The sequence below is a fragment of the Myxine glutinosa genome, chromosome 3 (genome assembly GCF_964187855.1).
Source record: "Myxine glutinosa chromosome 3, kmMyxGlut1.1, whole genome shotgun sequence".
Taxonomy (NCBI): domain Eukaryota; kingdom Metazoa; phylum Chordata; class Myxini; order Myxiniformes; family Myxinidae; genus Myxine; species Myxine glutinosa.
The window spans coordinates 118,076,400-118,102,961 of record NC_136263.1 but is presented as its reverse complement, the minus strand read 5'-3'; the positions used below and the strand labels follow the sequence as shown (position 1 = coordinate 118,102,961).

The following is a 26,562-nucleotide window of genomic DNA, read 5'->3' as shown; positions in this document are numbered from 1 at the left end:
GGGTTGCACCCACACACCAAATTCGAATGCGGTCCTTCGCTTACGCACGCATGCACGCACGCACGCACGCACGCGCGGACAGACGGACGGACACAGGGACGTAAGGGAAAACCATAGTCCTCCTTTCGCTCCGCTGTGTGACGGGGGACAAAAACAGGGCTGGGCTGGTCTCCACCAGAGTTTGCATATACAGTCACGTGAAAAAGTAAGTACACCCCATGTAAAGTTTTGACTTTTTCAACATATTTCAACATACAGCTATTTGATCTTCATGTCACCAATATTGATGGATAAAGGTGATATAATATAACAAATATCATGAAACATTTACATTTTGTAGTCCAGTGTATAATTTAAATAAACATAAATGCAAATTTCGCATGTGGAAAAAGTAAATACACCCCTACAAAAGGCCTACATTTATCACTACTTCAAATACCTAAAATTAAAATCAGGTGCACCATCTCAGGTGCAAATGATGAGAACATCGTCAGAGAGGATCTCGGAGGAACCTGTCTTATTTAAACCTCAGACATTTAGTTTGGTTTGCTTTTTGTTGTTGAAGTGTGTGGCGTCACCATGCCTAGATCAAAAGAGCTATCTGAGGTCTTCAGAAAGAAGGTTATAGATGCCTACGAGTCTGGGAAGGGATTTAAAAAGATCTCCAAACAATTTGAAATCAATCATTAGACTGTCCGGAAGATCATCTACAAGTGGAGAAGATTCCAAACAACTGCCAACTTGTTCAGGCCAGGCCGCCCCAGCAAGTTCAGCACGAGAGCAGAACGCAAGATGCTGAAAGAAGTCTCTAAAAACCCCAAAATGTCATCACGGGACCGACAGATAGCGCTTGCCACTGTTGATGTCAAAGTGCACGAGTGTACCATTAGAAAGAAGTTGCACAAATTTGATCAAATGGGAGGTGTGCCAGGAGGAAACCTTTGCTGTCCAGAAAGAACATCAGGGCAAGACTCAAGTTTGCCCATGAACACCTCGGCAAAGGCCATCACTTCTTGAACAATGTGCTCTGGACAGATGAGTCCAAGGTAGAGCTATTTGTCCACAGTACCAGAAGACATGTTTGGCGAAAACCAAAGACAGCATTTTACCACAAGAACCTGATACCAACTGTAAAGCATGGTGGTGGAAATATTATGGTTTGGGGCAGCTTTGCTGGATCAGAGCCTGGGCAGCTCACCATATAGAATCCACTATGAATTCTTCATTGTACCAGAGGATGCTTGAGGATAATGTGAGGCCATCTGTCGGCGAGTTGAAGCTCAACCGAGGGTGGACCTTGCAACATGACAATAGTCCTAAACATACCAGTAAATCCACCAAGGAATGGCTGAAAAGAAAGAAATGGAGGGTTCTGGAATGGCCAAGTCAAAGCCCGGATCTAAATCCCATCGAGATTTTGTGGGGGGATTTGAAACGAGCTGTGCATGCAAGAAACCCCTCAAACATCGCACAGCTGAAATAATTCTGCATGGAGGAGTGGGCAAAAAATTCTCAGTCGATGTCAGAGACTGGTAGACAGTTATAAGAAACGCCTACTTGAGGTTGTTTCTGCCAAAGGCGGCAATACCACCTATTGGAGCCAGGGGTGTACTTGCTTTTTCCACATGCGAAATTTGCATTTATGTTTATTTAAATTATACAATGGACTACAAAATGTAAATGTTTCATGATATTTGTTATATTATATCACCTTTATCTATCAATATTGTTGAAATGAATATCAAATAGCTGTATGTTGAAATATGTTGAAAAAGTCAAAACTTTACATGGGGTGTACTTACTTTTTCACGTGACTGTGTATATAGTGCATTCAGAAAGTATTCAGACCCTTTCACTTTTTTCACATTTTGTTATGTTGCAGCCTTATGCTGAAATCGTTTAAATTCATTTTTTCCCTCATCAATCTACACTCAATACCCCATAATGACAAAGAGTAAACAGGATTTTAGAAAATTTTGCAAATTTATTAAAAAGAAAAAACTGAAATATCACATTGACATAAGTATTCAGACCCTAAGACAATTGAAATTTACCTCAGGTGCCTCCCATTTCTCTTGATCATCTTTGAGATGTTTTCTACACCTTGATTGGAGTCCACCTGTGGTAAATTCAATTGATTGGACATGATTTGGAAAGGCACACACCTGTCTATATAAGGTCTCCCACCTGACAATGCATATCAGAGCAAAAACCAAGCTATGAGGTCGAAGGAAATGCCTGTAAAGCTCAGAGACAGGATTGTGTCGAGGCACAGATCTGGGGAAGCCGACAAAAAATTTCTGCTGCATTGAAGGTTCCGAAGAGCACAGTGGCCTCCATAATTCTTAAATGGAAGAAGTTTGGAACAACCAGGGCTCTTCCTAGAGCTGGCCGCCCGGCCAAACTGAGCAATCGGGGGAGAAGGGCCTTTGTAGGAGAGATGACCAAGAACCCGATGGTCACTCTGGCTGAGCTCCAGAGATCCTGTGTGGAGATGGGAGAAACTTCCAGAAGGACAACCATCACTGCATCACTGCAACACTCCACCGATCTGGGCTTTATGGCAGAGTGGCCAGACGGAAGCCTCTCCTCAGTGAAAGACACATGAAAGCCCGCTTGGAGTTTGCAAAAAAAGCACCAAAAGGACTCTCAGACTGTGAGAAACAAGATTCTGTGGGAAACAAGGTCTAAGGGGGGTATACCGAGGGTCAAAGTGGATCCAGGTTTGAACCCCCAAAATTGGAATTTGCTTTTTCCACTGGAACTACACACACTATTTCGATGAAACTTGACCACAACCTTCATCACCCGTGATGTACCAAAGTTTGTTCACGGCATTAAAAAAAATCTGCCCCTTTGGGGGTTTACAGGGGTTCAAAGTGGATCCAGGTTTGACCCCCAAAATAGATATTTGCTTTCTTCTCTGAAACTACACACACGATTTCGAAGATACTTCACCACAACCTTCACCACCCGTGATATATCAAAGTTTGCTCACAGCATAAAAAAAAAAAGCCCTTTGAGGGTATACGGGGGGGGGGGGGGGGGGGAGGGGGGGTTGCCCCCCAAAAATCGGTGTTTGCTTTCTTCTCAGAAACTATACACATGCAATTCTGATTAAACTTGACCACAACCTTTATCACCCGTGTTGTACCAAAGTTTGTTCCTGGCATTTAAAAAAAATCTGGGTCTAAGGTGGTCTGTGGGGCTTGCCCCCCAAAATAGGTATTTGCTTTTTTTTCTCAGAACCTACATGCACAACTTTGATGAAACTTCACCACAACCTTCATCACCTGTGATGTACCAATGTTTGTTCAAGGCATTGTAAAAATTGGGGTCTGAGGAGGTACACGGGGTGGGAAGGGTGGTGGTTGCCCCCCAAAATAGGTATTTTTTTGCTTGTTTGTTTAAAGTCTTATCATTATGTTAGTATGATTCTACATGCTGCCCTGTCTTCTAGCAACCATTGAAATTGGTTTAAAATACCCTTCGTCATTTTAGTATACTGTTTATTCTACCAGGTGAGCTTTCCCTAACCCTAACCCTAACAACCCTGTTTTTCTGTGGCTTGGAATCTGGAGACAATTGACTTGAAGACACCAGTCAACTCACATGACATCCAAACCTATTTTGCATCTATTGGTGAAAGGAGAAGCATAAGTTCATGTGTGTGTATGGGTGCTTGTAACCATGGCCACCTAGCTGTAAGCGTTGCAATTTCAGGATGGTTAACCATAATTGTTCTGTTCTTCAATGAAAATCAGGATCATGAGAGATCAGACTGTGAATGAGAAGAGACGGGTTCATACCATTTCCTTAAAATAAAAAAAATTTGAATCACAGATTTAGCGCTTGTAACAGCAGGTTAAAAGTGCCCGGCGAACAGACAATTGTTATATATGTATGTACTATGTATGCATGTATGTATGTATGTATGTGTGTGTGTGTGTGTATATATTAAAGTGAGACTTTTATTAATGCTGTGAACAAACTTTAGTCACAACACAACAATTATCATTTGTGACAAATTTGGTCGCAATCCAATCAGCGGTTTCGGAGAAGAAGTTTTAAGTGTTGACTGATGGACTGAAGGACTTACGGACTGACATACGGAAGGACGGACGGACGACGCGCCATCGCATAAGCTCCCCTGAACATCGTGCCAGGTGAGCTAAAAAAAAAAAAAAAGGTTTGCAACCAGGAAGTGCCTGCGCTGGGTCTAAACAAGGATAGTAGCCCAAAAAAAAAGCAGCATTCGGTCAGTCTGCAGGGTCGATCTTGACTGTCGAGTTACCATTTGTTTGCAGAATCTTGACGGAGTGATTTCAGCATTGTCGACCTTTCTGAGTGTGAGCTATACACAGGAGCAGATGGATGCCATACTGAACTACTGCCAGGAACTGGCAAACCTCTGCTGCAGTTCAGAGGCACTTCCAATGAACCAAGGTATACTTTGCATTTACACCAAGCTCCACCCAACATGTTGTTTTACGTCATTTGACATCATTTCATCATTAACTTTCTTTATTCATGGCAAGATGATATTGCATTATGTGCACATTAAATTATTATTATTATTATTTTTTTAATATTCATTTATTTATTTATTTATTATTTGACCTTCAAGCATGTACTGAAATACTTTAAAATGCAACCTTGTTTCACAATCGTAGATTATTAAGAAAAGGTTAAATTCATCAATTGAAATTGAGAAATCAGAAAACATCATCAATGATCAGTCCTCAATATACAAGTTCTGCAGTGGCACACACGGAAATCGGGATACAGGAAAGCAGAGTAAAGTAACCTCACAAATATCATTTTCTTATTGGCAGAGCCGTGGCATTTCTTTAATCTTTGAGGATTCTTTTTTGAATGTCAAAGATTCCATGACACCTTTCGAAAAGAGTCCGCCATTGTGTATGTGTATCATAGGCAAATTACAAGTTCCTGCTCGAATCTGCAAGAATACTATGCAAGTGCAAATACCTTTCCCCAGAAAGAACGCTACCTGTCCGAATGCATAGTGCCAACTGTAAAGTTTGGTGGAGGAGGAATAATGGTCTGGGGCTGTTTTTCATGGTTCGGGCTCGGGCCCTTAGTTCCTTTGAAGGGAAATCTTAATGCCACAGCATATAATGACATAGACGATTGTGTGCTTCCAACTTTGTGGCAACAATTTGGGGAAGGCCCTTTCCTGTTTCAGCATGACAATGCCCCCATGCACAAAGAGACATCTATACAGAAATGGTTTGTCGAGATCAGTGTGGAATAACTTGACTGGCCTGCACAGAGCCCTGACCTCAACCCCATCAAACACCTTTGGGATGAATTGGAACGCTGTCTGTGAGCCAGGCCTAATCACCGAACATCAGTGCCTGACCTCCCAAGTGCTCTTGTGGCTGAATGGTTGCAAATCCTCACAGTAATGTTCCAACATCTAGTGGAAAGCCTTCCCAGAAGAGTGGAGGCTGTTATAGCAGCAAAGGGGGACCAACTCCATATTAATGCCCATAATCTTCTAATGAGATGTGTGATGTTTGGGTGTCCACATTCTTTTCGTCATGTAGTGTGTATATATATATATATATATATATATATATATATATATATATATATATATATATATATATATATATATATAATATATATATACATATATATACCAATGTACCATACTCTGTGGTACAGAGTGTTCATTCTGCTGAAGCAGTTACTTGGCCTGGGGTCATGCTGGGTGTGATTTTCCATCCCTCTCCCAGCAGTAGTTGGTGCTAGAATTTGGAATTTGGCCAGGGTGCCGGCATTTGCGAAAACGAAGTGATCTTTGACATCCACCAACGAATGCATGCAGACTGGACACCAGTTTAATATCCATCCGAGGGAAGGCATTGAACATTAATTAAACACCTGGCCTGCCTGTGACGTCATGTGTACTGTATATGTAAACAAACGTTTGTGTGGCATTTGTAAACAATGTCTTAGTGTGGGAAATACTTGTTGCTAACAGGTCGTGCAGCAATTATCGTCTTGAGACTCGATCTGTGCCTTGCTTGCTGCCTCACTAAGTCAGGGGTTTAATTTTTTTTACAAATACAGGATTGCCTAAAAGTCCATTTACCCCTCCCCAGTAAAGCATTCATTCTTAAACTCTTGTAATATCCATGTTTTATTGTGCAGTACATTAATGAGTCATTAATCAGTGCAATAATTAATCAGTCATTGTATGTGGATGATGGAGCAAGTGTTGGCTAATCACAGATAGTTTGCTCAACACAGTTCTAACTCAAGTAGTCACACCCTAAATGTATTATGTTTTGTCTTTCAATAATCACACGATTCACAAAATTTCTGCATTTGTAAAGCTTTTCATTGTAGGATTCTGTTAGCAGATTTGTTTGTAATTTGGCAAAAATATTTTTTTGTGACGAGTATTGTATGTTGATCACTCCAGTTTGTGGGTTTGTGTGTTTGTCTGTCCGCTCACTTACAGTCACCTGAAAAAGTAAGTACACCCCATGTAAAGTTTTGACCTTTTCAACATACAGCTATTTGATCTTCATTTCAACAATATTGATAGATAAAGGTGATATAATATAACAAATATAATGAAACATTTACATTTTGTAGTCCATTGTATAATTTAAATAAACATAAATGAAAATTTCGCATGTGGAAAAAGTAAGTAAACCCCTACATTTATCACGACTTCAAATACCTAAAATTAGAATCAGATGCACCAGCTCAGGTGCAAATGATTAGAACATCGTTAGAGAGGATCTTGGAGGAACCTGTCTTATTTACACCTCAGATATTTAGTTTGGTTTGCTCTTTGTTGTTGAAGTGTGCGGCGTCACCATGCCTAGATCAAAAGAGCTCTCTGAGGCCTTCAGAAAGAAGGTTATATATGCCTACAAGTCTGGGAAGGGATTTAAAAAGATCTCCAAACAATTTGAAATCAATCATTCGACTGTCCGGAAGATTATCTACAAGTGGAGAAGATTCAAACAAATGCCAACTTGTTCAGGCCAGGCCGCCCCAGCAAGTTCAGCCCAAGAGCAGACCGCAAGATGCTGAAAGAAGTCTCGAAGAACCCCAGAATGTCATCACGGGACCTACAGGTAGCTCTTGCCACTGTTGTCAAAGTGCACGAGTCTACCATTAGAAAGAGGCTGCACAAATTTGATCTACATGCGAGGTGTGACAGGAGGAAACCTTTGCTGTCCAGAAAGAACATCAGGGCAAGACTAAAGTTTGCCAATGAACAACTAGGCAAAGACAAGCACTTCTGGAACAATGTGCTCTGGACAGATGAGTCAAAGGTAGAGCTATTTGGCCACAGTACCAGAAGACATGTTTGGCAAAAACCAAAGACAGCATTTGACCACAAGAACCTGATACCAATTGTAAAGCATGGTGGTGGAAATATTATGGTTTGGGGCAGCTTTGCTGCATCAGGGCCTGGGCAGCTCACCATCATGGAATCCACTATGAATTATTCATTGTACCAGAGGGTGCTTGAGGATAATGTGAGGCCATCTGTCGGAAAGTTGAAGCTCAACCGAAGGTGGACCTTGCAACATGACAATGACCCTAAACATACCAGTAAATCCACCAAGGAATGGATGAAAAGAAAGAAATGGAGGGTTCTGGAATGGCCAAGCCAAAGCCCGGATCCAAATCCCATCGAGATGTTGTGGGGGGATTTGAAACGAGATGTGCATGCAAGAATCCCCTCAAACATCGCACAGCTGAAAGAATTCTGCATGGAGGAGTGGGCAAAAATTTCTCCCAGTCGATGTCAGAGACTGGTAGACAGTTATAAGAAACGCCTACTTGAGGTTGTTTCTGCCAAAGGGGGCAACACCTCCTATTAGAGCCAAGGGTGTACTTACTTTTTCCACATGCGAAATTTGCATTTATGTTTATTTAAATTATACAATGGACTACAAAATGTAAATGTTTCATGATATTTGTTATATTATATCACCTTTATCTATCAATATTGTTGAAATGAAGATCAAATAGCTGTATGTTGAAATATGTTGAAAAAGTCAAAACTTTACATGGGGTGTATTTACTTTTTCACGTGACTGTATACTTGCCTACAGGTCACAATTTTAAACTGATCTTCACGAAACTTCACGTAAAGGTAGAGTTGGTGGTTTGACAGAATCCTACATGGGGTGTACTTACTTTTTCACGTGACTGTATACTTGCCTACAGGTGACAATTTTAAACTGATCTTCACGAAACTTCACGTGAAGGTAGAGTTGGTGGTTTGACAGAATCCTATTTATTTTTGAGGTGAAAAGGTCAAAAGACCACATTTTCACTTTTTCAACTTTTTGAAAGGTCAACCACTTTTTCCAAATTTCTAAAATCCTCAATTTTCATCTGATTGACTTGAAATTTGAATAGGAGTTTCATATCAGCGAACTTAATTCAACCACCAACTATTTTTGAGATCAACATCGGCCAATAGGTCCGCATAGACCAAATTTCTAAAATTGTCAATTTTCATCTGATTAACCTAAAATTTGAAGAAGATTTGCATATTGGGTCACTGAATTTGAAACACCAATTATTTTTGAGGTCAAAAGGATACTCTACTGAGTGCCATTCTACTTTGCTCTCTTTTACAAATTATCGCTCTACGAGTGATTTTTCATTATTCTTTTGTTGTAATTCCCTTTTAAGTGACGTTCAGCCTCAACAATTCTCATATTGTTTTGTATCAGGAGATACGTTTGGATTCCACCCAGGAAATATTTTGAACAAAAGATTAAGAATAAGCAAGTTGGAGTAATCAACATATGATATACAATTAAGAAGGATAAAATAGAGAAGCAAGGGTAGCGGAGTATGGGTAGTATGGGAAGAGAAAATAATGAATGTTGGGAGGAAATGGGATGAAGAGGAGAGCTTGAAACATGTGGTTGGTTATGTCAGTGGTCAGTGGTTAAGGGTTGTATGGGGCACATGGCAAAAATTGGTCAATTTTTTAAAAATATCTAATTTGTAGATGACCTAAAAAGGAGCCATTAATTTTTTTTGTAAGATTAAACAAAATTAAATAGCATCATAAATCGTGTTAATATTTATTGGATAGTCCTTTCAATTTATACCTATGCCTCACAGCATTCACAGACAATGTGCATAGCCAGAAGAAAGCTTTGCAAAACACAGACTTATCTTTTAACAAAAACAAGATGCCATCATACAATGTGTACAAATCAATGTCGTGTATCGATAGCGCAATGTGGTATTTGATAAGCCCTACTGACGTTCTAGAGCATTCTAAAGACAGCACCATGACAGGTAGCTGAGGTTACTCACCTTTGAGTATTGTAGGTATTATTCAATCATCGTGATGCTTTGTAGGAAAAGCATCAAAGAGTAATCTATCCTTCAGAGGGGGTCTTTACTTAAGATGGCTGCCCGTGTGCTGGTTTGTGGACTTTATAGATCCCATGGTACTTTTCAAAAAGGGTAGTCACATAGTGCACTGCCAATTTGGTAAAATTCAAAATTGTTTCTCCAATCTGCAGGATCTAGTGTATCAACTCCATAGCCAGACCTCAATAATGGTGCAATGTGCAAATTCAACCAGTAAGGACATGCATTCTTCATATATGTGTATATACATATTACATATACTCGTGTGTGTATATATATATATGCGAAATGTCCGTCTGTTTGTGAACCACTTCTCTGAGCTCCCAAAGTAAATCGGCACGAAACTTCATAGGATAACATCTTGTACCACCCTGCACCTAAATAGAGGTTTTAAAACAGTTATTTTCTCACAATTCATAACTTAAAACCCGACCTAGGTCTCAGTCAATGGAGTATCTTCTCTTCTCGACTTGGTTATGACTAACTTCCCTGCAAATGTCTGCTGCTCTTCCTCTGCTCCAATCGGTTCTTCTGATCATTTGCTTGTTAAAGTGGACATCTCTCTGGGCATTCTCAGAGAGCCTCCTCAGCGCCGACGAGTCTGGCATTTCACTCAGGCCAACTGGCACGGTCTTCAAGCAGCCATCAATCGTCTGGACTGGTCTCCCATCTCTACTGCCTCTGTCATCAACTCTTCCTGGGAATTCTTCCAACAAAAACTGCTCTCTCTCGTGCACAGATTTATCCCATCTCGTCGTCAGTTGTCATACCCTTCCTCCCGTCCATGATACACTGAAGCTTGTGGTGAGGCAGTTGCCATGAAGCAACTTGCCTTCGTCTCCTGGAAGGCTAATCCAACTGAAGGTAATCTCAGTTCCCTTCACAAAGCTCGGAACAAGTGTGTGTCTACCATCAGGAGAGCCAGGAAACAATATCTCTCTGCTCTCAAGACTGAACTCTCACACCTGTCTCCCTCCTCCAAATCCTGGTGGCATCTGGTCAAATCCGTTTCTGGTGTTTGTTCCCCCTCCATCCCCTCCCTTACCTCAAACGGCTACACAGCTGACACCACACGTGAAAAAGCCGAATGCCTCAACTCTGTTTTTGCCTCAAAATCTTGTGTCCCGAACCCATCTCTCTCTGTTCCCACCTTACCCAGTCGAACCCAGCTGCTCCTGGACTCTGCATAACCCAGCTGCTCCTGGACTCTGCATCCGTCTCTCCTGACAAGGTGGATAAGTTTTTGTCAAACCTCGACTCTGATTCTGCAACTGGATCAGACGGCATCAGCCCACGGGTCTTAAATTCCTGCTCTTCCGCTCTATCTCACCCTCTCTCCATTCTCTTCACCTCCTTCTTTTGCTCAAGGTCAACTGCCATCTGCTTGGAAATCAGCCAACATCACCGCTTTACACAAAAAGGTGCAAAAACAGATCCTTGCAACTACAGACCAATCAGCCTGCTCCCAATAATCAGCGAGGTCATGGGATCAAACTTCGCTTCTGACATCAAATCCTTCCTCTTCTCCAATGGCTTGATCTCGGATCATCAATTTGCATTCAGACCAGGTCATTCTACTCTGGACATGCTGCTTCTGCTGTCTCAACAATGGATGGAGGTCCTTAATGCCAAACAGGAAATCAGAGCTGTCTTCCTCGACATATCACGTGCCTTCGATATGGTTTGGCACACTGCTCTGCTCACCAAACTCTCCTCCTATGGTATCCATGGAAATCTCCACGCATGGCTTGCGGACTTCCTCTCTGGTGGTAGTCAAGGTGTGGCCCTGAATGGTTTTCTCTCATCTCCCCTTCCTGTTCAGGCTGGAGATCCCCAAGGCAGTGTTCTGGGCCCTGTGCTTTTTCTGGTCTTCATCAATGATCTATCCTGGTGTTGCCTGGTGTTGGCTTAGCGGTTAGGGTGCCGGCTAGGGATCCCCGGATCCTGGGTTCGAATCCCGGTCAATTGCTAAATTAACACCAGGGGGGTTGACTCAGCCTGTCATCCTTCCGAGTTCGGGAAATTGAGTAAAAGCTTGCTGGGATGAATGATCCCGGTGTGTACCCCAGTTTAGAATAGGTACACCGTATCCCTACGCATCGTAGCAGGCGACCAAGGGTTGGCGCCAGGAAGGGCATCCGGCCATAAAAACATTGCCTCAAACAGGGAACCATGATTGTCATGGGGCCCGCAAGGCTAACCCCTGCTCTAGCGGGGAAAATGGCCTTAAAACGATCATTCATTCATTCATTTATTCATCAATGATCTATCCGACTCTCTGGAAAATCCTCTCTCTATCTCTTTGCTGATGACTCCACTCTCTGCCGCTACATACCTCATCCCTCAGTTTGGCAGTCTGCAGCCTCCTCGCTCTCTGCAGACCTGCACAAAATCAGACAAGTGGAACACGTCTTTTCAATCCTGACAAATCTCACACTCTTACTTTGTCTCTCCGAAAAGACCGACTGGACAACCCTCCCACCTACTTTCTCAACAATGCTCTCCAAGAAGTTCTGTCACTCAAGCTTTTGGGTCTCACTATCTGCCATGATCTTTCCTTGGAAACACACATTTTCCAGTCGCCAAAGCTAGTCGGCTGGGCATCCTTCCTTGGCACACCTGAGCTCCTCACCACATACAAGGCTTTAATCTGCAGCTTAATGTAATACTGCTCTCCCCTCTGGTCTGGTGTTCCTACCTCACACCTAGCTCGTCTTCACGCTGTTGAAACCAAAGCTTTCAGAATCATTGGAATCTCCCACGATGAAGCTATCTCCGAGGGCCTTTCACTCACTCACCGCAGGCAGGTTGGTGGACTTTCTGTCTTCCACCGACTCCTTTCCGGCCTTGCTCCCCTTGCTCTGTCTGTGCTCTGTCCCCCAAATATTCCTACAGGTCGCACAAGATCTGCCAGCATCCCTCTTATGGTTAAACTGCCAAAATCAAGACTATCTATTCACCTTCACTCTTTCATTCCATTTTCAGACAACAGATTTTCCCCCCTCCTCCCTTTTTCCCATGCCTTCTCCCCCCCCCCCTTTTCCCATGCCTTCTCCCCCCCCCTTTTCCCATGCCTTCTCCCCCCCCCGTTTTCCCATGCCTTCCCCCCCCCTTTTCTCATGCCTTCTCCCCCCCCCTTTTCTCATGCCTTCTCCCCCCCCCTTTTCCCATGCCTTCTCCCCCCTTTTCCCATGCCTTCTCCCCCCCCCTTTTCCCATGCCTTCTCCCCCCCCCCTTTTCCCATGCCTTCTCCCCCCCCCCTTTTCCCATGCCTTCTCCCCCCCCCCTTTTCCCATGCCTTCTCCCCCCCCCCCTTTTCCCATGCCTCCTCCCAACCTTTTTCCCATGCCTTCTCCCCCCCAAGCCCTCTCCCTCCCACAGATCTCCCGATGTCCCTGCTGTCCATCTTGTCACCCGCTCCCTTTATCATATGTTTTATGTGTCAGTTTGTCTTTTTGTGATCAATGTTAGCTCTTACACGAGCCTCAACCTTGTATACAACCCCCCCCCCCCCCAAAAAAAAAACCAACAACATCGGAGCCGCCACCTGTCGCCATGATCTCCCAGGGTCGATCCACATATATAAATCTTCATAAAAAGCCCAATTTTTATTGGATTTCAACACGGATATCGATATAATTAGTTTGATGTTGAGCTCTGATCATCACATATGTTATCATATGTGAGAAACAACTATTAATTAAGACGTTGCCATGATCTGTAAGTTCGGCAAAGGAGTCATGTGACCTCTCAAATGCGCTAATTATTCAAAAACCGAAAATAATAGAAACACAACCTATACATCGTTTTAAAAGGGAATTTTACTGCTTGTCTAGCAACATCTGCCTTAAGAGTGAAAAATAGTTTGTAGAAAAAAGGCCCCACGTGACGCCAACTACAAACCACCACTTGACAACAGGTGAACCTCCAATGATTACCTTATCGGCTTATCCTCACAACAAGGTGAGTTGTTGTTTTGCTGTGTTTGGGATCAAACTGCTTTGAGCTCCCAAGGTTAATCACAATGAAACGTTCTACCTTCAGATTTTTAACCACGATATACCTGAATAAGGGTTTAACTCGCCTGGTGTTGGCTTAGCGGTTGGGGTGCCGGCTTGGGATCCCAGGATTCTGGGTTTGAATCCCGGTCAATTGCTAAATTAACACCAGGGGGGTTGACTCAGCCTGTCATCCTTCCGAGTTCGGCAAATTGAGTACCAGCTTGCTGGGATGAATGATCCCGGTGTGTACCCCGGCTTAGAATAGGTACACCGTATCCCTGTGCATCGTAAGAGGCGACCAAGGGTTGGCGTCAGGAAGGGCATCCGGCCATAAAAACATTGCCTCAAACAGGGAACCATGATTGTCATGGGGCCCGCAAGGCTAACCCCCACTCTAGCGGGGAACATGGCCTTACAACGATCATTCATTCATTCATTATATACCTGAATAAGGGTTTAATACCATGACGGTGATGAGGAGGTCATTTGGCCCGTTATTGTCGTGTTGCACTCCCAAGTTAATTTATTTATGACTCTGAGGTAATTTCTTTACGACACCTTCACTCCTTTACACACTATTATGCCCTTTCCACTCCTTGGACTCCTCTAGACCCTTTACACCCCCTTAGACCACTCTAGACCCTTTACACCCCCTTTGACCCTTTACACCCCTTAGACCACTCTAGACCCTTTACACCCCCTTAGACGCTTTCCACCCCTTAGACCCCTTTATACCCTTTCCACTCCCTAGACTCCTCTAGACCCTTTACACCCCCTTAGACCACTCCAGACCCTTTACACCCCCTAAGAAACCTATGACCCTTTACATCCCTTTAGACCCTTTACATCCCATAAACCCATTCGACCATTCACACCCCCTTAGACCCCTAACACTCCTTAGATCCTTTACACCCCTTAGATCCCTTTGACCATTTACTCCCCTGCGACCTACCCCTTCGACCTTTTACACCCCTTAGACCTTTACACCCTTTAGACCCTTTCATACCCATTTCGACCTTTTTGAGATATATACACCTTTTGACACTTTTCAGACCTATTGACTTTTTAACACACTTTTGCCAATTTAAGACCATTTGGACACTTTTGACCCCTTTTGCTCTTTCGTCCTTAGACACCTTTAGGCCCCATTTGGCCCTTTTAAGATCCTTGATTCTTTAAACACTTTAGACCCCTTTATGACCCTAAAAAACTTAAGACCCCTTAGATAATTGGAAAACATTTCCTCCCAAAATCAGTTTTGACAACCTTTTCTGTGCACTATTCGCATCGCATCAAACGTTGTGATGATGAATCTAAACTGATATCTCAATGTGAAACTGATGTTGAAACGTGAAACTGAAACTACTGATCTATGGATCATCGAATGAGAAACCAGAATGAAATGCTGTTGGAAATTGCTGAAAGCAAAGCTATGGGGAATATAGAGAGGGGGAAGGTCGGAGCTGAAGAAACAATGTGGAGAGGGATAGGTGCCTCGAGGTGGTCGGTTGGTATGGAAAGGTGATCTTCCATTCGGCTGTACTCAATCTTTCATCAGGCAGCTGCACCCATTGTGACATTTACTCACTCAATATTTACACTGAATTCCCATTTCTATCAATACACACTCCAAAGGAAATTGCTCATTTCAGGTGAGACATTTATGCCCTTCATTTATGCCCCCCCCCCCCCCCGTCATTGAGAAGTTCCTTTTGCTAGTATATATATATATATATATATATAATATATAATATATAATATATATATATATATATATACTGTATATATATATATATATATATATATATATATATATATATATATATACATACATACATACACACACTACATGACCAAAAGTATGTGGACACCTGAATACCGAACATCTCATTCCAAAATCATGAGCATTAATATGGAGTTGGTCCCCACTTTGCTGCTGTAACAGCCTCCACTCTTCTGGGAAGGCATTCCATAGATGTTGGAACATTGCTTTGGGGATTTGCTTCCATTCAGCCACAAGAGCACGAGGGAGGCCGGGCACTGATGTGGGCGATTAGGCCTAGCTCATAGTCAGCGTTCCAATTCACCCCAAGGGTGTTTGATGGGGATGAGGTCAGGGCTCTGTGCAGGCCAGTCAAGTTATTCCACAGCGATCTTGATAAACCATTTCTGTATGGACCTCGCTTTGTGCACGGGGGCATTGTCATGCTGAAACAGGAAAGGGCCTTCCCCAAACTGTTGCCACAAAGTTGGAAGCACACAATCGTCTAGAATGTCATTATATGCTGTAGCGTTAAGATTTCCCTTCACTGCAACTAAGGGGCCGAGCCCAAACCATGAAAAATAGCCCTAGAATAGTATGCCTTCTCCACCAAACTTCACAGTTTGCACTATGTATTCGGGCAGGTAGCGTTCTTCTTTCATCCGCCAAAACCCAGATTCATCCGTCGGACTGCCACATGGTGAAGCGTGATTCATCATTCCAGAGAACGCATTTCCACTGCTCCAGAGTCCAATGGTGGCGAGCTTTACACCACTTTAGCCGACACTTGGCATTGCACATGGTGATCTTAGGCTTGTGTGCGGCTGCTCGGCCATTGCAACCCATTTCATGAAACTCCCGACGAATACTTGTTGTGCTGACGTTGCTTCCAAAGGCAGTTTTGAACTTGGTAGTGAGTGTTGTAACCGAGGACAGACGATTTTTACGCTCTACGTGCTTCCGCACTCGGCGTTCCCCTTCTGCAAGCTTGTGTGGCCTACCACTTTGCAGCTGAGCTATTGTTGCTCCTAGACGTTTCCACTTCACAATAACAGCACTTACAGTTGATCGGGGCAGCTCTAGCAGAGCAGAAATTTGACGAACTGACTTGTTGGAAAGGTGGCATCCTATGGTGGTGCCATGTTGAAAGTCACGGAGCTCTTCAGTATGGCCCATTCTACTGCCAATGTTTGTCTATGGAGATTGCATGGCTGTGTGCTTGATTATATATACCTGTCAGCAATGGGTGTGGCTGAAACAGACAAATCCACTAATTAGAAGGGGTGTCCGCATACTTTTGGTCATGTAGTGTATATATATATATATGGCAGAACAAACAGCAATTGATGAGCTCTTGGCTTGACTTGCAAGTATAATTGTAAAATTGAACCAACCCTGTGGATAAACACTCTAATCATCATTCTAAGAAACAAACTCTCTTTATGCAGGTTGTGTTGGACGTTGGAAGGATCTTTTCACTGTGTCCCTCAATGAGAAATTTGACGACGTGTACCGGCAACAGATTCCCAAGGAAGGCCTCGCTTTTGACTTCCAGTTGAGCTGAAGATCTAAAATTTCCGTTTGCTCTTTACTTCGGGGGATGACTGATCACTGCAACTACGAAATAATGTAGCTATCCAAGAAATGACAATGAAGCACTTGAATTATGTGAGTAAGGAGAATCGTGATAAGATTTCTCCATTGTTAGACCACATTAAACAGGCTGGAATTACTGCAACAATGGTTGCTCCTCAAATAGAATGCCCAGTGTTTCAATCCTTTACTCAGCTGTTTTCGAGAGAGGTTTCAATTGTTTCAAGAGGTGAAATATGGCTGGCCATGTCTAAAGTTCCTGGACGCACCTTTTCAATTGAAAGGATGTTCAGTGTATGGTATATGGAATGAACCTTGCTTGACAAACATAAGTGGATTTTCTTGCTCAAGTAATATGTAATTAATATTGTTGGACCAGATAATGGAGGAACGAGCCAATTATATTTATTGCTGTAAAAAAAAAGAACGTATGTACAATGCATTACATATCTGGCAGGATGGCCTAGAGGTTCGCAGTCTCGCATCTCAGCTCTCTAGCCTGAGTTTGAATCCAGACCCAGCTATAAACTGTCATCCTGATCCTGGTGTTTCACAGGCAGGGACGATTCATCAATGTGTTCCGTCTCTCGGATGGACCTTAAACTGGCGTCCCGTGTGACAACATAATTTGTTAAATGTTAAAGATCCCCATGGTGACCTTCAAAAAGAGTAGGTGACTTAGCACCGGCACCGTGGCCAACTTAAACAACTACTCAGCTTAACCCTTGCGAAGAAACTGCTTTGGCAGCACCAACACTCTGTAAATTGTATGATATATATCATCTTATAATACATTGTATATTATTGCAAAGTGTATTAAAATCTATTCCATCTCTTCTTTAGTGGTTTTATTAATGACATGCTTTTTGAAAACAAGACCGATAGTCTAACTATGGTGTAGCCAGGCTTGGATCTGCTGAGTGGAGGATCTGCTGGCTTCTGTCATGTGACCAGATCCTCAGCTCTAATTGGTGGACAGACAAAAAACACACACCGGACAGACAGACAAACCCTGTTCCAGACGCCATTGACCTCCGGACTACGCAGTAAATATATGACTGCCGAACCACGTCACCAATGACATCATCCTTTTTTTTCTCTACCAATTTATCCCTCGATCACGCTCAAGAAATTTCATACTGATCGGATCAAGCGTTCTACTTGTCGATTTATGATGTCATAAGGAAGGCATCTATGACATGATCATTAACATATGTTATTCCATATGATCCTAATGAGCCACCACCTTTTACAATGAACCACCTTTCAATTTTTTCCATGGAGCAGTTTCGGAGATATAGAGATGGCAAAGTCGACTTTTCCAAGATGGTGCCAGTACCACGTGACCTATGACGTCATAATTATCATAAGACATCTACAGGAGGAGGCGCTCCTATGGTAAAAAATTTTGTGTCAATCAGACCAATGATTGCAGAACAAACCAATTTTAAAGGGAATAAACACAATATGCCGGAGGAAGGGACATACAGTCGTGGCCAAAAATATTGTCACCCTTGCACTTTTTTCAAATAATGCACCATTTCTTCCCGAAAATTGAGGAAATTAAAAAAATCTTTTGATATCCACATAAAAATTTCTTTGGTTTGGAGTGGAACAAAACCAAAAAAACTGAAAAAATTACTAAACATTAGCTTATTCCTCACAGAAATCCTAAAATTGCCTGGATAATATTATGTCAGTAGGGCAAAGCAATATCTAGAGTCAGGTAGATCTGAATAGGTAACATGCTTCGTCTGTCACGATAGGGAATCTGCCCTGTAATAAGTTCTGTGGGTGTAGTCCGGTTTGTCGGGTAAGAGTATACCTGTGAACATATCAGGATGTTCGGGTGTTAGATAGTGTAGGGAATAAGATAAACCCCTGTGTGTCAAACCTGGTAGCCAAACCTTTGTCCCTTATGGCAATGCATACTCATATAAACACTTAGACAGGCCCTGTAGTGCACATAGTAATTAAATTCCCTTCCCTGACAAGGACTTCGGAAGAAAACGGGCAGGGGGGCCAGTTCGGGGCACCGCCGCATGGGCCGCAGCCAGCTACACCACCGGCAGGCCTAGGAACATAGAGTGACACGAGCTATCACCACGCTACAGGGAACGAGTGATTGGTTGGTGAGGAAGGCGCGAACCTCCAGCCAATCAGGGCGAGCAATACCAGGTAGGAGGGACTCGGCCAATGAGAGGGCACCAGCAAGAGGGAACATCGGAGGAGAGTGGACGCAAGGTGATAAAAGGGGCTGCACGACAGCTTCAGTAGCTCTATTTTTTGGGTTCTTCGCTGCGTCTTGTGCTGCACGTCCCTCTGGCTGTATTGTGCTCTCTGCACTTCCCTTCTTGGTCTTGAGAGGTCCTGGTGGTCGTTGGTTCACCATCTGCGTGGTGCTTGGAGCGGTGCTCGGTGCTTTCGGTGCTGTGAACGGGCGGGACGTCGTGTGCGAACGGAGAGGGCGTTGGCTCGGGCCTAGCAAAGCGTGTGAGGCGGACGGAGGGTTCCTCCACGCCAGAGGTTGGAGTCAAGTGGGGACAAGACGACCACAGATAAGACCGCACACCACATACACACCATAACGAACGGTTCTTTTCGTAATCCATATTGCCTCGTCTCGCATCCGAAATCTGTGTGTGGGGACGTCCCAATTCGGATATTTATTACCGGCGCGTGCTTTTCCTGTCCCACCTCCTTGTGAATAAACCCTTATATTATTTTCTGTATATATATATGAACGCAGTTTCCGTGTGGTTGATTTAATAGGTAAGACTGCAGGGCTCTTGCGCCGCCCCCTCCATCCCGCGCGCTTTGGTGTAGCTTTTTGTTTTTGGAGTCCGCCATTGAGTTTTCGCCTCAGGGACTAATAGTCCGTGGGCTGAGTCGGGTTTACATGCACGCCCCCCCCCCCCACAACTTAACTTCCCGGGTATGTCCATGTACCCCCCACCCTAGGGGTTAGGAAAAACCATGTTAACAGAAAAAAACTCATTCCCTCATAGTTTGACCTCTGGTGACCTCATTAGTGATCTCATTAGCATATAACACATATCATTGTAAAGAGTGTCCCAGGACAAACATTTTGAGGGGTCATATGTAACCATAGGATGACTAGGTAAAAAGGTATGGCCATTTGAATTTCGCCTACCCCTAATTTTCGGAAATCACTGACACAGGGGGGGTAACATCAAAATATGCGTGGGAGGTACCTTGGGAATTAGTTTTTTTTTCTGTTAACATGGTTTTTCCTAACCCCTAGGGTGGGGGGTACATGGACATACCCGGGAAGTTAAGTTGTGGGGGTGGGGGGGGGGTGCATGTAAGCCCTACTCAGCCCACGGACTATAAGGCCTTCGCAATCGGCTTCCGTGACCATCTGATTTTAATCGAAGGTGGCCGCACAAAAATATTATTGGCACCTTGTGGAAGTTGTTAGAAATAATTAGATTTCAAGCAGGTGATTCTTTAATTTGGAATTGAACTCACCTGTGGCGAGTTGCAGGTGCCTGCAACATAAAAATCACTCATGAAGAGAAAATGAGTTTGAAAAGAGAACAGGAGTCATTCTTCTGTTTTGTGTCACTGTGTGTACCGCAATGATGATGGCGAAAATAAAGAAAACCAGAGAATTGTCCGAGGTCAGACACAAGATTGTAGCCAACCAGGGACAATCTCAAGGCTACAAGTCCATCTACAGAGATCTTGATACAGAGTCTCAAAGTCTCCATCGCCAGAGTTCCTGTGTCCACCGTACGCAATGTTTTAAGGAAGTTTAAGGCCCATGGCACTGTAGCCAACCTCCCTGGAAATGACCCCAAGAAAAAACTTGATGGAAGATTGCAGCGAAGGATTGTTCGAATGGTGGAGAAAGCACCTCGATCAACTGCCAAACAGATTCAAGCTGACCTTCAGACACAACGTACGACAGTTTCAACTCGCACCAGCCATCACAAACTCAATAAAAGGGGGTTCTATGGTAGGAGACCTAGGAGGACCCCACTGCTAAGAGAAAGACATAGGAAAGCCCGACTGGAGTTTTCCAAAACACACCTGAACAAGCCAAAACCCTTCTGGGAGAATGTCCTGTGAACAGATGAGACCAAATTGGAGCTTTTTGGTAAAGCACATCATCTCTATGTTTACAGAAAACAAAATTAAGCCTTCAAAGAAAAGCCAACCTTCCCTACAGTCAAACATGGAGGAGGTTCAGTGATGTTTTGCTGTTGCTGTGCTGCCTCGGGCACTGGGTAACTTGAATGTGTGCATGGCATCATGAAATCAGCAGATTACCAAGGCATTTTGGAGTGCAATGTTCAACCCAGTGTTCATGAAGCTGGGTCTCCGTCGAAGGTCACGGATCTTGCAGCAGGACAATGACCCCAAACACACTTCAAAAAACACCCAGGAATGGGTCAAGATGAAACGCTGGTCTGTTCTGAAATGGCCAGCAATGAGTCCCGATCTAAATCCCATTGAACACCTGTGGGGAGAATTGAAAACAGCATTTGGGAGAAGGCACCCTTCAAATCTGGGAGAAGTGGAGCAGTTTGTACAAGAAGAGTGGGCCAAACTGCCAGTAGAGAGGCGTAGGAAGCTCATTCATGGCTATAGGAAGCGATTGACTTTTGGCATGGATAGGCATGGATATAACTGAAGATGTCAAAAGGTCAAATGCCCTATAATGCAATTACGGGTGCTTTTTACTCCCGCCAGGGAGTAATGCATTCGATCGTGTCCGTTCTAATGTTTAGCTTCATACGAACACACATACGCATGTGTGTTCGTATGTTCGTGTGTTTGTGAACAAGATATCTGGAAAAGTTCTGAACGGATTTGGATGAAAGTTGGTGGGATGATTGCCCTTGGGATAAGGAAGAATTGATTAGTTTTTGGTGAAGCTCAGGATATTATTCCGGATCCAGGAATTTTTTGAAGGATTTTTTTATACCATTGGAAGATAGGGCTCAGCAGCGGCCACCCAAGGAGGGAGTATGCGCTCTACTGAGTGGCGTTCTAGTTTAAACATTATTTTCATGAAATTTTATCCAGTATATGCAATCAGCACAGGGAGATTAATTAAATATGTTTCGAGTTTTTTTGGATTTGACCTCTAGTTGATGCCCCATGGGGTGAGGACTTGGGGTCAAAACTGGGAAAAAGATTCGAACTCAAAAGTTGATATTGAATCATTCCTGGTGGAACTTTTTCCCATCTTTCAACATTCCTTTCGGTGGGAAGCATGGGGAAGTTGTCGTCCTTTAGGTGGGAAGCTGCCGGAACCCAACCACATTTGTCTCTTGAATGTGCCCAACATGGCATCTGTGCAAAATAATATTTCCACCATCTTGTTTTTCTGGTGGGCCTAAGATATCAGGCCTGTAGGCCTCTGCATCACAAATATACACATCGGCATCACACATACACCCACAGAAACTGTGATAATCTCTCATTAGGTTCTGTGAAACGATAATCGAAATGCAAAGGTTGGAGAATGCTTAACACTGAAATTAGTGTGAAATGCACCAACCCACTAATGGAGAAAAGGTATAAAATGCTACCTTAGGAAAAAGCAATACTGCTCCACAAAATCTCTTCAACTGGTTAAGAAAAATAGCGCACTGATAAAACACACACCGTGTCACCTCCCTTAACCCACGCTGGTGCTTATAACTCCTTCATCCAACTTTTCTTTCATCTGTGGAATTGACTCCCTCTGTCTGTTGGCCTGTGCTTTTCCCTGTAGTCTTTCAAGAATGCTGGCCACTAAATAGCACCTCATGATTTCTCCTCTACCCAATCCCAATATCGTTTTTCTCTTGTTGACCTGTAAACCCTTTTCCACCTTGCCTCTCCGTCTCTCATACTTTATTTTGTCGAAATGTTCTGCCAAGGTGTCCGTCTGTTAATATGCTCCTCTCTAATGTTTAGCTCCTCGATGAGCTTTACCTTCCAGGTGAAAAAAAGAAAAGAAAAGGTAAATGGCTGTTAAGAGTGGCAATAGCATTGGATCATGAATGATGAAAGTTCATCTCAGTATTAACTAGATGGTTTTCATAGAATACTTACCCTGTGCAGTCAACTTAGTGCGAGCCAACTCTTCTGTTTTTTTTATATTTGATCCAATATGGCTGCCAGACCACTGAGTGATGACATCATCAATTTACATTCTCTTATATAATTGTTGCATCGATCATGCTCAATAAATTTCAAACTGATCAGACTAAGTGTTGTCCCTGTCGAATTATGACGTTATAATTACGACACCAATGACATCATCGTTAACAACACCTATTCCCCCATGTGGAGTTCTTGACAATGAGCCATGTTTCAATTTTTTCCATGGAGTGGTTTTGTTGATTCACTGGTCAACAGCCAAATTGGTTCTGACTTTTTTTTTTTTTTGGGGTATACAAGATCGAGGCTCATGAAAGAGATAACATTAATCACACAAAAAGTCAAACCGACACATAAAACACAAAAAATAAGGGGAGCGGTAGACAAGATGGGGAGAGAGGGGGAAGGACACAAACACAACATTTGAGAGCAGGGACATCGGGAGAAATGTGGGAGGGAGAGGGCTTGGGGGGAGGTGGGAGAGGTATAAAACATATGAACACTGCAAGGACTTCCAGGAAAGAAGTTGGAATTTCCAAAAAAAAAAAGAAGTGTATCTGGGGTGAATTAGCAGGGGTAGAAAAGATCAAGGTTTTGGATGGGGGAAGATAAGAGATGGTGGTGAACAGCTGTTTTAAAGACCTGGAGGGAGGGGTGGGATTGAAGGGAGTGGGGGAGTTTGTTCCAGAGGCAGAAGAAAAGGGGAATGAAAGAGTGAAGGTGAGCAGAGAGCCTAGATTTTGGCAGTTTAACCATAAGAGGGTTGCAGGCAGATCTTGTGCGACCTGAAGGAATATTGGGGGGACAGAGCACAGAGAGAGCTGGGGGAGCAAGGCCGGAGGGGAGTCGGTAGAAGACAGAAAGACCACCAACCTGCCTGCGGTGAGTGAGTGAAAGGCCCTCGGAGATAACTTCATCGCAGGAGATTCCAATGATTCTGAAAGCTTTCGTTTCAACAGCGTGAAGCCGAGTTAGGTGTGAGGCAGGAGCACCAGTCCAGAGGGAGGAACAGTATTCCATTGAGCTGCGGATGAAAGCCTTGTATGTGGTGAGGAGCTCAGGTGTGCCAAGGAAGGACTTCGCACGACGGAGGATGCCCAGTCGGCGACTGGCTTTGGAGGCCAGCTTGGAAATGTGGTTTTCCCAAGAAAGATCATGGCAGATAGTGAGACCCAAAAGCTTGAGCGACAGAACTTCTTGGAGAGGATTGTTGAGAAAGTAGATGGGAGGGTTTTCCAGTCGGTCCTTTCGGAGAGACATTGTAAGAGTGTGAGATTTGTCAGGATTGAAAGACATGTTCCACTTGTTTGACCAGTCTGATTTTGTCCAGGTCTGCAGAGAGTGAGGAGGCTGCAGACTGCCGATCTGAGGGATGAGGATTAGAGCGGCAGATAGTGGAGTCATCAGCAAAGAGATAGAGAGGATTTTCCAGAGAGTCGGAGAGATCATTGATGAAGACCAGAAATAGCACAGGGCCCAGAACACTACCTTGGGGAACTCCAGCCAGAACAGGAAGGGGAGATGAGAGAAATCTATTCAGGGCCACACGTTGCCTACGACCAGAGAGGAAGTCCGCCAGCCATGAGTGAAGTTTCCCATGGATACCACAGGAGGAGAGTTTGGTGAGCAGAGCTGGGTGCCAGACCGTATCAAAGGCCCGTGATATGTCAAGGGAGACAGCTCTGATTTCCTGTTTGGCATTGAGGACCTCCATCCATTGTTGAGACAGCAGAAGCAACATGTCCAGAGTAGAATGACCTGGTCGGAATCCAAATTGATCAGAGATCAAGCCATTGGAGAAGAGGAAGGATTTGATATCCGAAGCAATGATGGATTCCATGACTTTGCTGATAATTGGAAGCAGACTGATTGGTCTATAGTAGCAAGGATCTGTTTTTGCACCTTTTTGTATAAAGCGGTAATGTTTGCTGATTTCCAAGATGCTGGCAGATGACCTTGAGTAAAAGAGAGGGTGAAAAGAACAGAGAGAGTGTGAGATAGAGCGGAAGAGCAGGATTTTAGGAGCCGTGGGCTGATGCCGTCTGGTGCAGTTGCAGAATCAGAGTCGAGGTTTGGCAAAAACTTCTCCACCTTGTCAGGAGAGAAGGACACAGAGTCCAGGAGCAGTTGGGTTCGATTGGGAAAGGTGGGAACATAGAGAGATGGGTTTGGGACACAAGATTTTGAGGCAAACACAGAGTTGAGGCATTTGGCTTTGTCACGTGCAGTGTCAACTGTGTAGCCATTTGAGGTAAGGGAGGGGATGGAGGGGGAACAAACACCAGAAACGGATTTGACCAGATGCCACCAGTATTTGGAGGAAGGAGACAGGTTTGAGAGTACAATCTTGAGTGTGGAGAGATAGTGCTTCCTGGCACTTCTGAGGGTAGACACACACTTGTTCCGAGCTTGGTGGAAGGAACTGAGATTGCGTTCAGTTGGATTTGCCTTGCAAGAGGCAAAGGCAAGTTGTTTCAGGGCAACTGCCTCACCACAAGATTCAGTGTACCATGGACGGGAGGAAGGGTAAGACAACTGAAGACGAGATGGGATAAATCTGTGCATGAGAAAGAGCAGTTTGCTTTGGAAGAATTCCCAGGAAGAATTGATGTCAGAGGCAGTTGAGATGGGAGACCAGTCCAGGTGATTGATGGCTGCTTGCAGCCCGTGCCAGTCGGCCTGAGTGAAATGCCAGACTCGTCGGCGCTGAGGAGGTTCTCTGAGAATGGCCAGAGAGATGTCCACTTTAACAAGCACATGATCAGAAGAACCGATTGGAGCAGAAGAAGAGGAGCAGACGTTTGCAGGGAAGTTAGTCATAACCAAGTCCAGAAGAGAACATACTCCATTGACTGAGATCCGGGTCGGGAAATTGACAGATTGTGTCAGTCCCAATGAGTCGCAGAAGTCCTTTGCTGAGGTGCCATCGCTGGTGAGAGATGAACCCACACCCAGGCAGCTGGCATGATGACAGTTCAAGTCGCCACATATGAGGAAGAGAGAGTTTGGATGAGTTGATTGAAGTTGGTCCATGTTGTCCGACAGCGAAATGTAAATGGAGTCATCATTGTTTGGAGGACGGTACAGAACACATATGAACAAAAGGTGGGAGCGGAGAGGAAGCCGTAGCCAGAGGTAATCCTGGGGGTGGGGTGGAGAGAGGGCAGTGCAAGGAAAGTGAGGAAGAGAGGTTTTGATAAAGATAGCCACTCCACCACCAGGACGAGGCTCAGGTCTATCATACCGGAGGAGGGAGTAACCAGGAAGAGATATTAAGGAATCAGAGATATCTTGAAGGAGGAAAGTTTCTGTTGAGCAGGTCAAGTCTGGATTGTCAGAAGCAACCTGAATGGAGAGATCAATCAGGTTTGAGCGAAGGCCCTGGATGTTTGAGGTCCATACCGTTAATGAGGAGAGAGGAGGAGCATCGGGTGCAGGACAGGGGAGGGGTAGGGTCAGATGAAGGGTGAGAGGGGGAGGTAGGAAGAGCAGTTGATAGTGTGTCAGAGATTACAGAAGAGTTACAAGAAAGGGAAGGATGAGGAGGATGAAAGGTTTGATGGTGATGGGATGAGGCACAGTGAGGGTTGTTTGAGGGGGGGGGGGGCAGAGAAAAGTAGAAGGTTGGGGGAGGTGGAGGTATGAGATAGAAGGGAGACGAAGTGGGGAGGAGGCAGCTTTGACAAG

General features: G+C 44.0%; 1 protein-coding gene across 1 annotated transcript in view; it reads left to right on the top strand.

The window, feature by feature from the left end:
• Nucleotides 1-17,592, top strand: part of LOC137424176 (sulfotransferase 4A1-like) — a 47,821-nt gene extending 30,229 nt beyond the window's left edge. Inside the window, exons 6-7 of the mRNA XM_068111641.2 lie at nucleotides 4,308-4,446; nucleotides 16,611-17,592. Coding sequence (XP_067967742.1) covers nucleotides 4,308-4,446; nucleotides 16,611-16,726 — 255 coding nt within the window. The 3' untranslated portion in view covers nucleotides 16,727-17,592. The remainder of the gene's footprint in view (nucleotides 1-4,307; nucleotides 4,447-16,610) is intronic.
• Nucleotides 17,593-26,562: the final 8,970 nt, after the last annotated feature.